The following is a 15,766-nucleotide window of genomic DNA, read 5'->3' as shown; positions in this document are numbered from 1 at the left end:
CATCTCCTCCCGCTGCAGAAGTGAATATGGCACACCAATTCCGCACTGTCGCTTACTTCGTCAACTGGGCCATCTACGGCCGTAAGCACCGGCCTCAAGACCTACCCGTCGAGAAGTTGACGCATATCTTATACGCCTTCGCCAACGTACGCCCAGAGTCCGGCGAGGTCTATCTAACTGATACCTGGGCCGACACAGACATTCACTGGGAAGGCGACAGCTGGAACGACGTCGGCACCAACTTGTACGGCTGTCTCAAGCAGCTCAACCTTCTCAAGCGCAGGAACCGACAACTTAAGGTCTTACTCTCCGTCGGCGGCTGGACCTACAGTAGCAACTTCAAGCAGCCGGCATCTACACCTCAAGGCCGTGCCAACTTCGCCAATTCCTGCGTCGAGCTGATCAAGAACTTAGGCTTCGACGGCATAGACGTGGACTGGGAATATCCGCAATCGCCGGCCGAGGCCGCCGACTTCGTCGCCTTGCTGTATGCCGTGCGCGAGGCCATGGACGCGTATAGCCGCACCTTGCCCGCGCCGTACCACTTCGAGCTGACGGTAGCCTGCCCAGCCGGCGCGCAGAACTTCACTAAGCTCGATATCCAGGGTATGGACCGGGTGCTTGACTTCTGGAACTTGATGGCGTACGACTACGCGGGGTCGTGGGATTCGGTGGCGGGACACCAGGCGAACCTGTACCCGAGCGCATCTAACCCGCGCGCCACGCCCTTCAGCACGGTCGCCGCCGTTGATTACTACCTATCGCGAGGCGTAGCGCCCAGCAAGATCATTCTCGGGATGCCTTTATACGGGCGCGCATTCCAAGGTACAGATGGTCTAGGAAGCGGATACAGCGGTGTCGGCGAGGGAACCTGGGAGAACGGCGTGCACGACTACAAGAAACTGCCTCTCCCTGGAGCTACGGAGTATTTCGACCGCGAAGCCAGGGCCAGCTATTGTTACGAGCCCAATACACGGACATTGGTCAGCTACGACACGGTGGACATGGCGCGGACGAAAGCATGGTGGATCTGCGAGGAGCGACGGCTAGGTGGCGCCATGTGGTGGGAGAGCAGTGCCGATAAGGAGGGAAGGGAAAGCTTGATCGGGAATGTGGTTGATGTGTTGGGTGGACCGGGGGCGCTGGACCGTAGGCCAAATTTGATCGAATATCCGTATACCAAGTATGAGAACCTCAGGGCTGGGTTTCCTAATAACTAACTAAGATGGAGATAATTGAGCTGGAAACAAGGGGAAAATGAAGGCGCATAGGGGGGTCTATAGAATGTCTATGGGTTACATGGATTCGGTTCCATGGAATATGAGCGTTTGCTCTGATGGGTTCGACATATATTTACGATAGACGACTGGTAGTTCACCAGATACAAATGACCTACGCACGCGCAACGTGGCCGTATTCGGGTCTATGAACAAAAGAATCAATAATTCGTCTTCAGAAGTCTTTCCTTTGTAAAGGGAAATATCTGTGCTGTCGTATATGTGAAGATAGTAGTGCATGACTAGAACTTCATGATAGCTTCGAGTAAGCATTACGAAAAGCGGATACCAGGACTTTATTCGAGAGCAAGTAATTTTTATTGGGGATCCTACTTGATCCGTGGCTTGACTACCTGATCTCAAAGGAGGACTAATAGTATAAGATTGCAGATTACATATTAGTTAATAGGTGCTAGAACTAGGAGTATTGAGGCCATGCAATAACATTTCACGATCTAGAAATAGTAGTATAAGAACTAGTGCTTGTGCATGAATTCGTATTCATAGAAACTGAGCTAAGTCATCCATGTCCTATATGATTCCCGTAAGCCCGTTCCGATGTTCCGAACTCCTAACCGTGTACACTCCAAAACGACCCGATAAGCATTTACTGCTTGTCGAAGACGTAGGTAAGGTGGCATCGACCACAGTACTGTCGGTCCTGCATGGCAGCCATGAAGACACCAGCACCGCACTGTTTGAATGGCATTAGTATATTGATTCATAGCTGTTCTGGACAGGAAGTAACTCACGGTGTCAGCAGGACACTCGCGGCGGAGACGCTCAATCTTGCCATCGCCGTCGACCTTGTAATACTTAAGCACAGCTAACTTGGTCTTCTTGCGCTTGTGCTTGATCTTCTTGGGTGTAGTGTAGACCTTCTTCTTGCGCTTCTTGGCACCACCACGGAGGCGGAGCACAAGGTGGAGGGTGCTCTCCTTCTGGATGTTGTAGTCGGAGAGTGTTCGGCCATCCTCGAGCTGCTTGCCGGCGAAGATCAATCGCTGTTGGTCAGGGGGGATTCCCTCCTTGTCCTGAATCTTAGATTTGACATTGTCGATAGTGTCGCTAGACTCCACCTCGAGGGTGATAGTCTTGCCCGTGAGGGTCTTGACGAAAATCTGCATGATTGCCTGTTGGGGGGGGTTAGATGTTAGAAATGAGTGCCAGAGAGTTAAATTTGGGGGTATTCGTGATGCGCGTGGGAATGCGACCAGACACTGCGGCGACGCAATGAAATGCGTAGAAGCACGAATGGCATCGCGAAGGGGTTCATAAATCATTGAGATTGTATGAATAGAGGCTCTTGATATGAGAAGACGTACCTAGACAATATCGCTATTGCCGTCCTAAGCAACCAGATGAGTTTTAGTTTGAGGAAAGAAAAAAAAGTAGGAGGGGAGTTGGAGCCTCGAAAAGTTATGGAAGTACAATTTGGTGGTGGTGGGGTGGGTCTCCATCAGAAAATGATTAGGTAATTCAGCTTGGATTACCGGTAGAATCACGTGCTAGGGTTTCTTATCCTACTTGCCCTGTCGCACCTGTTTGCAGTAGCTACATACCTAATTTTGCCCCTCCATCCACTGACTACACTCTGATTGGCCCAATTCTTTCTCCTTTGCACTGGAGCGCCTCTAAACAATTTTGTACCTAGACAAAGTTGCGCGCACCAATTTCAACACAGAAAACAACTCCTCCAAATCCACCAGCCCAACTTTCTCTTTTCGACAACTTCCAACCAGAAAGTCCTGTACGTGCAAATCTTGTGTCCCCGTGTCTCTCCGCCTTGACTCTTGTCAATTACCATTCTAACATTGTAGGATAATAGAGAACACCGTCATCATGGTCAAGAAGAGAAAGAACAACGGCCGCAACAAGAAGGGCCGCGGCCACGTCAAGCCCATCCGATGCAGCAACTGCTCGCGATGCACCCCTAAGGACAAGGCCATCAAGCGCTTCACTATCCGCAACATGGTCGAGTCCGCCGCTATCCGTACGTCTTTCCCCCGCCCCTCAGGTATTAATCATGAATCATGAGCCAAACTAATTGACTTTGCTCGCAGGTGATATCTCGGACGCCTCCGTCTTCGCCGAGTACACGGTTCCCAAGATGTACCTCAAGCTGCAGTACTGTGTCTCTTGTGCTATCCACGGCAAGATTGTCCGGTACGTCGTCCCGTTTAGGAGACCGACTACGCGCTCATCAGCGGGCAGCGTATGCGCCTGAGATGAGCCTTGGTTGAACCTCGAACGAAAACAACTCCTATTCCTCCCCTCCTCGATCTCGAACTATACCCGCTAACAATCTATCTCTAGTGTCCGATCGCGTGTTGGCCGCCGAAACAGGGCCCCACCCCCGCGTGTGCGTTACAACAAGGATGGCAAGAAGGTGACTCCCACCCAGACTGCCAAGGTTGCCTAAATGCTTCTTTTCGGTGTCTAGGGGAGTGATAGGGTCTGGGACGATGAATCTGGTCATCGGACATGGTTTCACTTGCATGAAAAACGGGTTTCGGTATGATTACTACCTCAGATAATGACTTATGAATCGAGTCATATTGCCACTACGTAAACAACTGCATTTTATTGGCCATGCATAACTACGGCATTTGCCCTCTATGACCTAGTTTCCCCATCAAGATGTGTATTTCAGACTTCAGTCTAGCTAGCTGGGCTTTGAAGACTAATATATTAGTCAAAGGCGCTCTATTTAACTTGACTATATAATCACCGCTTTAATTCAATATCGCCAAAAGCTTCGTGAATTGAACGATATAGTTAGTAAACTTCACCATCAAAGCAATTCAACGTTGGTCTAGTAGGATTAAGAATCAATAGCTAGATAGTATCTCTGGTATCATCCAACCTTCCATGTACAATCTAGAGTTAACTACTCGTAGAGACAGACACAAAAATTAACCAAGCCCTGTTATTACGAGGCTTGACGATGGAGGGTTAAGAGTTCAAGCCTCGAGACTACATAATAAGTAGGAAACAAAAAGGAAAACTTTAAGCTTTAAGGAACATCCATCCATCATTGCACAGATGGAATAGAGCAAAAAGTTGGACGAGCAGGGAGTCGAACCCTGGACTTCTCGCATGCGAAGCGAGCACTCTACCACTGAGTTACACGCCCTTCTAGGTGGGTGGGGAAGCTTTAAAGTTACTTCCTTCTCAGTGGTTGATAATTTTGCTAATAGAGCATATATAGCATAGTAAGCCAGGTTAGTTAGATCATCAGGAGACCGACCAATACAATCGAGCCTTACGTTTCTAGCACGGGTAGACGGTCATTACACACGCCTGGCTTCCTATGAGAAAGTTCTAACCGAGGGGGCAATTGGCAGGTAACCTAGGTCCACGTTACACCGATCATCATGATATAAAACAGGAATCAATCAAAACGTATATTCATATTCCAAACAAGCTTCGCTCGAGCGCGCATTTGAGTAGGTATTCATATCATTACGCGTCCACCATTCATCAAATCCGTGATAGACATTGCGTTAACCGTCAGCCCAAACATCGTAGCCCTTTGCGCTTTGCGCTAAAGCGTTCATTACACAAGCAATAAATATCATACGTATTCTAAACGAAGTCATTTAACCCTTCACGAAATCACGGTCTGGCCGTGTTGCTGTTGTTGCTGTTGCTGTTGCTGTTTCGCCATCGCACCGCGAACGATAAAGTCGCGGTTCTCGATAGTTACGCTCTTGGTCATGTGGTTGACTTTGTATACGCCGACTAGTCGGGCAGCAAGCTCGAACATGTTGTTTCGCAGCGAGATGACCACGAATTGTGCGTTCTTTGTTCGCTCTTTGATGTAGTTGGCCACAATGGACACCTGGTTAATATCGCCGTTAGCAAACATTTCGCAAGACTTAATGAGAAGTCGGAAATGTAGGAGGATAGGAGGATACTCACATTCCTGAAATCCAGGGCGGCGTCGATCTCGTCCATGACGTATAGGGGCGTCGGCTTGTAATGGTGCAGGGCAAACACCAGCGCAAGACTAGATAATGTCTTCTCACCACCACTGAGGTTGCTAATGTTCTTCCAGCTCTTCTTCGGCGGCATGACGGAAAACAGGATACCTTCGCTGAAGGGATCCAAGCTATCGACAAGTTCCAGTTCAGCATTACCACCCATTGTGATCATCTGATACATCTCCTTAAGTCGGAGAGAAATGATGCTGAAGCCTTCCATGAAACCTTCCAGTCTTAACCGGCGCAGGTCGTCGCAACGTTTCTTGGCGGCATCGCGCTGCTGAATGGCACTTGCCAAGTCGGAAGACCGGGCTGCATGCTCCTCGACTCTGCGGCGGTACTCCGATAAGACGCTAACATCCACGTTGACGTTTTGCGTCTTTTCTTCAAGTGCAGCAATCTCGGCTTTAAGAGTCTCCTTGTCCATATCTTGCAGTTCATCCTCCGTGAAGCGCGGAAGTTCCTCAGGTTGTTGTTCCGGCTCTTCCTCTTGCTCCTCTTGCTCCTCTTGTTCCTCTTCCTCCTGCTGTTCTACCTGTTGTTCTGGCTGGTCTTGATGTTCTTCCTCCTCGTCTTCCGCTGTTGCTTTGCCTACCTGTCTAGTCGGCTTCTTGGCAGCCGGGGGTCCGCTCAAATCGCTGACGTTTTGGAGGACGAGTTTTCCTAGCTTCTCATCCCAGTAACGCAGGCGCTTCTGATTTTCGACGAGTACTTTCTGGTTCTCCTCTAATTTATTACGCATCTCAATCTCGACCGCGCGCGTTTCGTTAAGTTCAGATGCCTTCTCATCCAATTCGGATTTTAATGTAGACAGTTCCTTTTTCTTTTCTGCTAGTTCTTCTTCCGCCTCTTCGACACGAGCGTTTAAAGATTCGGATTTGCTGCCCTGATTCTCGACCTCTTCTTCCAGCTTCTCAAGGTCGCGTATTGCGGCTTCCAGCTCTTTGGTGGCCTTGGCGTGGTCTTTTTCAAGCTTCGCCTTGGACTTTTCCGCTTTGGCCTTCTTTACCTCAGCGTTCGATGTCTCCTCGTTATGAGAGGCGATCTCTTCCTTGATAGCATCAACCTTTGTGCGCTGGGCACGAAGCTTCTCTCCGCCGACTTCCATGATCTTGTCTTGAAGCTCTTTAATCTCTGCTTCCAAGCCTTCGGTTTCGGCGTGGAGTTTTGACACCTCCTTGTTCAACTTGGAGATCTCCTTTTGTAGTACAGCGACTCTGTTATCGTCAGACTGCGATGGTTGCTGCTCTTTACCCAGCTCCTTGATACGTCGCTGGGAATCCACGAGGTTTTTCTCGGCGCTTTGAATCTCCAAGCCAATTTTTTGCATCTTGGTATCTAACTGAGGGATTTGATCTTTAAGATACCTCAAGCGCGACTCGAGCTCTCGTTGGTGATCCTGGAATTCCTGGAATTGTTGCTCAATAGCGTCACGGTCGTTCTCAAGCTTGGTGACTTGCTCCTTAGACGTATCAGCCACAAGCTTACTCGACATCAAGCCTCTCTTGGCGGTATTTCCACCTCCAGACATAGTACCACTCGTGTCAATAAGTTCTCCATCAAGTGTGACTACTCGCCATCTCTTGGCACCATATGCAATCCGGTTTGCCTGAGCTAGGTCTTTGGCGACAAGAGTATCTTTCAGCGAGCGGTAGAAAGCAGGGCGAAATTTTTCTTCTTTAGCTTTAATCAGGTCGAATAGGCGTGGTGCATTCTCAGGTGTTTGGATAGGCTGTAAATCGGGCGAGCGCAGCTTATTCAAACATATAAAGTGACCACGCCCGAGGTTAGTCTTGCGAAGATATTCGATGCATTGCTGACCGGTCTCCACCGTGTCGGTAACGAAGTTGTCAAGAGATGGGCAGGCCGTAGAGATAGCAACGTCATATTTCTCATCAATCGTACCGAGATTCCCAAGACGGCCGTGAAACCCATCAATTCGTCCCGATTCCTTCATTCGCATTAGTGCGGTAAGCACATTGCCTCGTGTTTGCGTCTGAGAAAGGCTAGATCGCGCTTCTTCTGCCTTTTGCCGAGCATTTGAAACCTTTGCACGAGCTTTGGGTTCCATTTGGACCAGACTTTCGAGGTCGGTCACAACCTTTTTTGCTTCTTTCTCTAGCTTTGCCTTTTCGGCTTGACACTCCTTAAGTTCTACCAATTTAGCTTTCCGGCCTTCTTCGATATTAGCAATCTTCGACTGCATCTCTTCAAGTGCTACAGCGCCAGCATTAGCCTTCTCTTCGAGAATGGCCATTTCGGACTTGGCAACAGCAATGGCAGACTGCTTCTGGTTGATCTTCTCTTTCCAAGGCTCTAGGGATTTCTGCTTGGCTGCAATCTGGTCCGAGAATCCTTGCGTCTTGCCTTTTAAGCTATCTCGTATCGTTGCAAGTTCCGCCTCTTCTTCCTGCATACGCTCCTCAAGAGCGGCGATCTCCTTGACACGCGAAGCAATCTCTTCGGTGCATTGCTCAGCAGTTTCCTCGGCTTCCGCTGCAGACTTTTCGGCATTAGCGATCGTCTTCTCAAGCTTTTTCTGTTTGTCAGTCAAGAATTTGCGTTTCTCATCGAATTTGACTCTTTCCTGCTCGAACTTAGAGGCCTCCTTGACGAGGGCCTGGACATTCTTTTCCTGAGCCTCAAACTCCTTAGAACCCTTGGCATAGGCTTTTTGCAACTGCTTAATCACCTGCTCGCTGCCTTGATGCTTCTCAAGTTCGGCGTCAAGCTGAGCCTGCATCTGGCTAATTGCCTCTTCAGTCACGCTCACGTTATTATTGCATTCGCTAATATAAAGCTGATAGAGCGCCGACTGCTTCAGAGTCAAGTCGTTTTCGTCGCGGATAAAGGCCAAAGCTTTATTCTTTTTATCCTCGAGACCGTTCTTCTCCTTTTCGACATGCTGAACACGACCACTCTTCTCCATACAAACTTCATTAAGGGTTTCTACTTCCGCTGCTGCCTCTTCGATAGGCGTTTTGTATTTAGAGGTACCAATTATATCTTCTAAATATTCTAGTAGACCATCCTCATGCTCATTGCCAGCCTTAGCCTTCATCTGAGCAATTGATTCGACCTCGCCTTGCAGGATGAGAAAACGCTTATGGTCGAGATCGATTCCTCGGTCGCGTAGTAGAGTGGTCACTGTTGTGAAATTAGACTCGCCTCCGTTAATGTAGTATTTACTCGAGTTATTCTTGAATGCTTTTCTCGAGATGATAATTTGGGAGTTAGGAATTACTTCCGTTCCGCCCCCGGGCTAGATTTAAAATCAGCATGGCATCCCTATGCAGTATCACATCATATTAAACTAACCAGGTCCATGACCTCCTGGAAATGAACAGCCACTTCACAGTGATCTAGGTTTGGGTGAGCCGCGGAGTTGTGGATCAAAGCAGATATCTTGCCCTGTCGCATCTTACTTGCCCTAAATCCAAAGACGAAAAGAAGTGAATCAATGACATTCGATTTACCGGAACCGTTGGGTCCTACTACCGAAGAGAAGGAGGAATGGAACGGGCCAACCTCCTGTCTTCCGGCGTAACTCTTGAAGTTGGTCAAGATCAGGTATGTGATAACAATACGAGCTCTGGGCCCTGTATCTTCAACGGCGGGCACTGCCATCTTACGTGACTTCAGAACGATATCCATAGGCCTCTCTAGGATAGTGTCCATCGCCCGAATGGGCTTAACCTGAGTGATAGTCTCATCTGGGTCCTGCTGTTGTTGGTTTACGCTCTGGGCGGTGATATCAGCCAGAGGCGTGCCGTGAAGTTCGGATGGTTCCTCAGACTGAGCGGGTGTTGGTATATGAGGCTGACTATCGGGAGTAGCCTCGGGCGTGTGCTCCTTGACGGGTGTGAGCTCCTTGATAACTTTTCGCGGCGCAGCGCTCTTCCGTTTTCTTGGGGTGGCTTTATTGGGAGTTGGCTCTGGGCTGAGTATGGAAGTGGCAGTATGGTCGAAATCAGGGATCTGGCTCTCTTCGATGGATGGCTCTAAGGCAACGCTTGCGGTGCTCTTCCTTGGACGGCCTCCACGCGGTGTCGCAGGCACCGTAGACTTTCTTCTGCTCTGTGTTTGACGACGCGAGGTCCTAGCGGTTGATGTCTCAGGGGCGAATTCCTCCTCGCTTTCTTCTTCTTTTATTTTTCTGGTAGTATTGGCGACCTCTTCCTCTTCGTCTTCCGATTCAACAATAGCTGTGCGCCGAGCCGCTGCAGCACGACGAGTCGGTCTGGTAGACATTGTTGATCAAGTTGAGTTACTCTAGGGTAACGAAATCTGTTATACTTGGGTTACAAATAATAGGGGTGGGATAAATTTGTCGGCTAGTTGTCGTCGTTATCGGTATGATTGTCGCCGTAGCACGTTTGATTGCTTAATTGATAATTGATAGCGGGCAGAATAAATTTAGGTGCCCGTGTCTCGGGTAGAAAGTAAACAAAAACAACTTGCAGGTTTATCCCCCACAAACCCCCACCACAATCGCTAAAGGTACCTAATATATTGTACCTATGTAATTGTACAATCACCGGAATTAGAGTTATTACTAAGCCGATATCAATCAGTAGCGCGTCGTTAGCTTTCTTTCAACAGCTGAACAGCTAAAACAGCTATCCAAACGCGGTTGTTCCTCAGCGTTTTAAACCGATGAATTGCCGGCGCATCTGCATTTTACAGTCTTCCAAGGTTCCCTTTTACAGCTCAAGTTGTCGCGATATAGAATAATTGCATGTACAAGAAGATTCCATTCTAAGGTATTTGTTTATTCGTTGAGAATTTCCAATTATCAAAAATGCTCGATCCCTCCAAGTTCGACCGCATTTTCGGGTCTCTGGATCCATTTCCTTATGACCGCAATGTTATCCAACACCTTGAAGCTTCTCGACGAACTCTTGAGAGTTCCCTATTTATTGATCGAGTGATGAAAGCTCTGAATTTATCAAAAGGTATATATACTTGTCTTACCAGCTAGCATCTCATATTCTAGTTAGTTGCTAATCTTGTTTCTACACGTAGCTGCTAGCCACTACCCTCCCAAAAACAACGACGCTCTTCGACAATTATACAGCCAGATATGCGAGACTAAGAACGCTACCATTCACCACAAGCTCTCAGTAGTATTCTATCTACTACTCGATGTTGACGATCGAAATGGGTCTAACCGGGCTGAAACCCACGCTCAGCGTACCAGCATGCCTAAAAATTACAGGATCTTCATGAAGGGATTATGGCACATGGACGCACTACAATTTGATCTCGCATTACAGTATCTTACACATCCGTCGCTCCAACCTGATTTTGTCGACGATATCATCACCGTCCTTGTCCGCAACGCCAAGAACGGCGACTATAGTCTACCTCTCGCCTATTACCATACAGTTCAACCTATTATTCAATCATCTTCGGCGTTAGAACTACTATTCAATGCCCTCGCGCGATCGAGCGTTATTGATGCTTTCCAGTTTTCACGATCACATGCTGAGTCCATGCGTCGGCAGCTTTTCCAACGCCTTGTCTTATCCGTGTTGGAGTCTGCTCATGACGACGAGTCAGCCGAGAGGGCGCTTGATTTAACTAGCTTACCGTTTGATGCTGAGGAAGAGCAGTGGTTCAGGGAAAGCTTGGAGAGCGGCGAGGGAAAGCGGCTAGCTGTGGCGAAAGATACGCTTCTCATGCGCCGGATTGCTGCTGGCTATGCTGGATTCGGTGGCGAAGCAGGTACTTGGGCCGTTGTTCTGGAGGGTGTCAAAACGGGAAGTGGCGGACGTGCCCAGGCATGACCAAGTCAAAATGGTTGGATTCTAACAATGATTTCGTGAATGCTGATTACAAAGCGCCGGCGTCAGGTATCTTACTAGACCTTTTTTATGGTATCAAAGAATATTATTCTAATATCTAATGTCCCTCACATAACTTGCGTGTATTTGTCCTTAGCAAGGAGAACGACGGGTAGGACTAGACAATAAATAAGCCCCTATTGGCGTACCCGACGACATTTCACATGCTCTAATTGCGTAGAATCGAAACTGCCGGTATTCGGAATTAATATATTATAATGATAACCAAGTGATTCAAGATAAATTACGCAGAATCATCTGCACATTACTGTAGATGGTTATAAACTGCCAGACGTTATACATCGGCAGTGGTATCTTTGCAAGAGAAAACAGCAGCTACATGATGCGCATCGATAAAGATAATGCAATGTTTGCCAAAAGGAGAATGGAGAATAAGATCATAGCCAGACGAGTTACACCCGATTGAGCTCCGGTTCTAACTCCTATTCGATATATTATAAGCCCCTTACACGACTAATACTGACAGTCACCTTTTAACAGAGTTACGTCCCACGACCCATTAGACTCTAAATCGGTCCCGGCAGACATATTTGCTTTTTAGCTTGGTTAAACTATCCTCAGGAGATGAATTTGGCAACGATAGAACAACCCCTCCTCCATTCATTGTTTCCTCTAAGGTACCTAGACATCGTTCACCGATTAAAAAGTAAGTCTTGCAAGACACGGAATATGTACTTACACAACATTTCAGCTCCTCTTTACTACACCGTATTCCGATATGATATCACATGAACAAAATACTTACGCACCATCAGCTGCCATTGCATGATTTCATGTAAATCTTTAACTATATTGCCTCCGATGAGACATTGTGGCTTCTATAGAGGTGGATTATACGGAACAATAGACTATCGAGATTGGCTAGGATAACACATAGTTATTAAGCATGCGTCTACGATCATGTCTGATCTCGCTGAAACCTAGGCTTGTGTAAATAATAACTAGCTGAGATGTGAAGGCAAGTTCTGACCCGTCCTCGTAGAGTAAAAGCCTTATTTAAGTTTCATGTATTCGTTCAGATCAAGCCCCTCTTCAAATCAATTCGTTTTTCAATCATCTAATACATCGATATATTATAGCATTTGACGCTCTCTAGCAAGATTTTATTACAGTCGGTTCAAAATGGCAGAGTTCGACTACAACTTGTTCCAACAAATCTATTGCCTTTCTATGGCCACTGGCGTCGTCTCGAACAAGGAAGACACGGAAGCAAACCTTCAAGCTGCACTAAAGAAAACTCTTGACGATACCCTTCCACGTTTGACAGGCGCTTGGTCTATCTCCTGGGGACCGAGAGTCTTCAAAGAGAAGCCTGATGAGTCGAAAGGCGGTCCGGACAATGTCTGGTTTGCCGTCATTGATCACACCCAGAAAGTTTGTGCTGTTGCTATTGCAGGTACAGCTTCAAATTCAATTTCAGACTTGTGGCAAGATTTCAATGTTGGTGCAGTCGTGGACTTTGAGGCCTGGGTTGGATCATGGTCTTCTCAAGGCATTCCTAAACCCAAAGAGGACCACTCCAAGCAGAAAGATCCTTCTCGATCTTATTGTGCAAAGGGAATCTGCGATGGCACGTGGCATGTGTTGAGTAATCCTAGCACAGCAGTTAATAGCGGTCTGCGTGTCGATGAGTACTTGCAGCAGCTGGATTCAGATTACACCGTCATCTTCACAGGTCACAGTCTGGGAGGAGCCCTTGCTCCGACTTCTGCATTGGGATTGGCTCGGTCTAAGATTGGCTGCAGAAACACGGTCAAGGTTTTACCGTCCGCTGGTGTGTCTCCCGGAAACGACGTTTTCGCCAATAAGTATTCCGAAGTCTTCACCAAGGACCATCTATCAAGCGAAGACTACAAGGTCTACAACACAGACTTCTATAACATTTACGACATCGTGCCCCAGGCTTGGTCCATCAATCCTGACCACGACAGAAATCTCAATAATATCCTAAACAAGATTCTCCAGTGCAGCGATGACTTTAAGCCTAAAGCAGAAGTATGGGTATCCGTGGCTCGATTTCTGGCCGCAAAGTCACACATGCAGTATACTCCCCTTCCGGGACAGAGTTTCGTTGGTCTTCCACCGCCTGAGAACCCTATCGACAACTGGGACCAAGTGAAAAAACATTTCAGTCAACATCACGTTCTCGCTTATTGGGATGAACTGGGCATTACTGAGTTCATGCATATATTTGAGAAAAAATTCTCGAAGCGGATCGAGGCTCCTCCTGTTCATTAAAGCCCCGGAGCCTGACCAACTCAGTACCAAAATCTACAGGATGTACGCCAAGCCCAGTAGCTAATGATTTGTAGTGATAATCAGTTTAGTGAGTATATTCAGATGAGATCATCAAGAAATGGGGGGGTCGCTCTTTAACTAGGTAAATGCCAAATTTATCTATAGATAGATACACACGCCTTAACCTTTGCCTAAAATGTGAGACGTATCTCTCGTTTCCAGAATTCCTTGTTTATTAGGCCTGTATTCCTTCACGATAACTATATGCAGTTTCCCATCCTGTAGTCACGTTGAACAAATTCTCCTTTTAGCTTACTCCTTCGCGCAATAATATCGTGCCAACTCATGAATACTTGCTCATTAGTAACATATAAGGACTGAAATAATCCCCGAGTAAGGAATTTTTAATCAAACTATTAATAAATTGAGCTGTATAAACGTAGGAGGGGAGATAATGAGAGGAAGAACAGTCGCGCAGGGAGGGCTAAAAAAAGAATGATTATTAAATTAGGTAGGATAGAGGTAGGGTATATAAATAGAAAATATTACGCCTAACGGAAGAGGTAGGGGTTGGGTAATAACAACTAGAGTTACCAGCTGATAACAGTAGTAATAGTTGAATGAAGTTTTCTGATGAATTCAGGGGCGTACCTAAGTTAAGAAATAAAAAGAAAAGAAAAAGAACATGTCCCAAACCCGGGAACTGAACCTGGAGCTGCGTGTCGGGGTATTAGTGGGTTAGGGGTAATTACAAGAGTATATTGACTATAAGAGGGTAGAAAGCCAGGCGTTACTAGTTTAATACTATATATCTTAACATTCACTCTATATATAACATCAATCAAAAGGTATAAAGCCTGACACTGCGGCCCCGTAAGCGGACTTAAGGTTTACTCAAGTGTGAATCTCCGTGTTACCATTATACCAGTTTAGGTTGTAGAGCGATGCTTTAAATGTCTTTTATACGCCTTAGACCAATAACTTTGTAGGTAGTTAGGAACGCCATGACATTTACTAGACCCTACATATGGGAGGCAATACTCATCCACTACTTTCACCCCGACTCCTAATTGTCCACAGTTCATATAATAGCTCCCCTCAGTTTCGATTCGATTCATTTCTATATCGTAGATTAGAGCATAAGTCCTATGCAATCCTTTTAATTAATATATAGTGCTCGAGAGGTGTAACGATCTAGGCTTGGTCCAAAGGTAACAACGTCAATATCGAGGTTTAAAGGGTCTTATTGATCCAGGAGATATTTAGATTGACTACTGACGATTTTCTAAGACTAGCTAGATAGCAAGTTATCCTTATATAGACTATATCGTCAGTACTAGTGCTGAGAAGTCAGGAGGCAAGTTCGGATTCAAAGATGTCACGTCCTGGATTCTCTACGATTCCATATCCGTGTGCCAAGCCCCTCACGGGCCATTCCTTTAATAGGTTCTCATTTAGGCCGCAGGCTTAGTTCGTAACAAGAAGCACGAGGAACTAAATTCGGTGCTGATACCCGACCACCTGGGGATTTAAATTGTAAGACTATCGCCCCAAACCAAAAGCATACGAGGAAAGCTAGGATAGAGAGACTTGCGTGGGGCGAAAGACTTCCAGGCTATTGTAAGCATAGTTATCAGAGGGCCCATCCGTGAAAAATAAGATAGAAGATCGGCCAAAAGAACAATCGGAAAGTAATAAAGACGAGGGCGACAGATCGATCCGCACCTTTAAGATTACCTGATTATAGCACCGCATTGAAAGGGTGGGGGATGCATGATTAGAGACTGGATGGTTAAAAGATGTACGATAAGGAAAAGGCCCATTTACCGAGCCTACATGATACATTTAAAAAGCAAAAGTATACCGAACACGAAAAAGGAACTCCGAATCGGGGAATCGAACCCCGGGCTTGACGGTTCCGCGATTGTTAAATCATTTGAGAGCGTCAAATGTTAGCCACTACACCAATTCGGATTAACAAATTGTTTATTTCTTACTCCTATATGGAAAAGCTATTCATGACGTAATGCTACCGTGGGGCAGTATTACGTAACAGATCATAGACCCATTTTAGTTGAATTCTCTACCAGGGCACGAAGATTTGTGTAACTCAACAAACCTTTTAAGTAACTAAATTACTGGCAGGCACATACTATATATATTAGCTTTAGCTTTAGCTACACCTATAAGAGATCTCCTGGCAGGCGCTAGTCTGCCGGGAGAACTTACACAGGTAATCAACTTCATTGAGATCAATCAAATGCTGGTCTACCAAATGCCTTGGGGAAGAAAGTGACGTTTAAATTAACTTATTCCTTGCTTATCCTTAGTAGTATAAATATCGGGGAGTTGATAATTGCTATTATCCATGCATTCTTTTTTACTCCTTATGGCTATA

At 46.6% G+C, this 15,766-nt stretch overlaps 5 protein-coding genes and 2 non-coding genes across 7 annotated transcripts; 4 read left to right on the top strand and 3 right to left on the bottom strand.

Moving 5' to 3' along the window:
* Positions 1-26: 26 nt before the first annotated feature.
* On the top strand, positions 27-1,220 carry F4813DRAFT_382047 (glycoside hydrolase family 18 protein; the record flags this gene model as incomplete). The annotated part of the gene is made up of 1 exon (XM_049245750.1): positions 27-1,220. One exon carries the CDS (start codon positions 27-29, stop codon positions 1,218-1,220), a length of 1,194 nt encoding a protein of 397 aa, XP_049097519.1.
* Positions 1,221-1,685: 465 nt separating this feature from the next.
* On the bottom strand, positions 1,686-2,296 carry F4813DRAFT_367366 (ribosomal protein S27a-domain-containing protein; the record flags this gene model as incomplete). The annotated part of the gene is made up of 2 exons (XM_049244160.1): positions 1,686-1,971; positions 2,030-2,296. Coding segments are annotated over 2 exons (333 nt in total), but the record flags the coding sequence as incomplete, so codon positions are not given.
* A 559-nt stretch (positions 2,297-2,855) lies between these two features.
* Positions 2,856-4,021, top strand: F4813DRAFT_367364 (ribosomal protein). The gene is made up of 4 exons (XM_049244159.1): positions 2,856-3,027; positions 3,106-3,270; positions 3,341-3,443; positions 3,594-4,021. The coding sequence occupies exons 2-4, from the start codon at positions 3,120-3,122 to the stop codon at positions 3,697-3,699; spliced, it is 360 nt and encodes a 119-aa protein (XP_049097517.1). The 5' UTR covers positions 2,856-3,027; positions 3,106-3,119; the 3' UTR covers positions 3,700-4,021.
* Positions 4,022-4,341: 320 nt separating this feature from the next.
* F4813DRAFT_t108 lies at positions 4,342-4,413 on the bottom strand. Its single transcript has one exon. It is a non-coding gene; the product is annotated as a tRNA-Ala (tRNA).
* Positions 4,414-10,064: 5,651 nt separating this feature from the next.
* F4813DRAFT_391685 (nuclear pore complex assembly-domain-containing protein) lies at positions 10,065-11,052 on the top strand (the record flags this gene model as incomplete). The annotated part of the gene is made up of 2 exons (XM_049247189.1): positions 10,065-10,218; positions 10,289-11,052. The coding sequence occupies 2 exons, from the start codon at positions 10,065-10,067 to the stop codon at positions 11,050-11,052; spliced, it is 918 nt and encodes a 305-aa protein (XP_049097516.1).
* A 1,172-nt stretch (positions 11,053-12,224) lies between these two features.
* F4813DRAFT_398148 (uncharacterized protein) lies at positions 12,225-13,609 on the top strand. The gene has a single exon (XM_049248016.1). The coding sequence runs from the start codon at positions 12,253-12,255 to the stop codon at positions 13,366-13,368; it is 1,116 nt and encodes a 371-aa protein (XP_049097515.1). The 5' UTR covers positions 12,225-12,252; the 3' UTR covers positions 13,369-13,609.
* A 1,640-nt stretch (positions 13,610-15,249) lies between these two features.
* On the bottom strand, positions 15,250-15,342 carry F4813DRAFT_t107. Its single transcript has one exon. It is a non-coding gene; the product is annotated as a tRNA-Glu (tRNA).
* Positions 15,343-15,766: the final 424 nt, after the last annotated feature.

The sequence above is a fragment of the Daldinia decipiens genome (genome assembly GCF_022478715.1).
Source record: "Daldinia decipiens strain CBS 113046 unplaced genomic scaffold F4813scaffold_29, whole genome shotgun sequence".
Classification (NCBI taxonomy): domain Eukaryota; kingdom Fungi; phylum Ascomycota; class Sordariomycetes; order Xylariales; family Hypoxylaceae; genus Daldinia; species Daldinia decipiens.
The sequence above is the reverse complement of the archived record's forward strand: the minus strand, read 5'-3'. Positions and strand labels throughout refer to the sequence as shown.

Excerpts from the sequence above, each read along its gene's own strand:
- F4813DRAFT_398148 (XM_049248016.1), top strand. The coding sequence starts at position 12,253 with ATGGCAGAGTTCGACTACAACTTGTTCCAACAAATCTATTGCCTTTCT.
- F4813DRAFT_367364 (XM_049244159.1), top strand. The coding sequence starts at position 3,120 with ATGGTCAAGAAGAGAAAGAACAACGGCCGCAACAAGAAGGGCCGCGGC. Across the intron at positions 3,271-3,340 it reads GGTCGAGTCCGCCGCTATCC|GTGATATCTCGGACGCCTCC; the intron begins GTACGTCTTTCC and ends CTTTGCTCGCAG. Across the intron at positions 3,444-3,593 it reads ATCCACGGCAAGATTGTCCG|TGTCCGATCGCGTGTTGGCC; the intron begins GTACGTCGTCCC and ends ATCTATCTCTAG.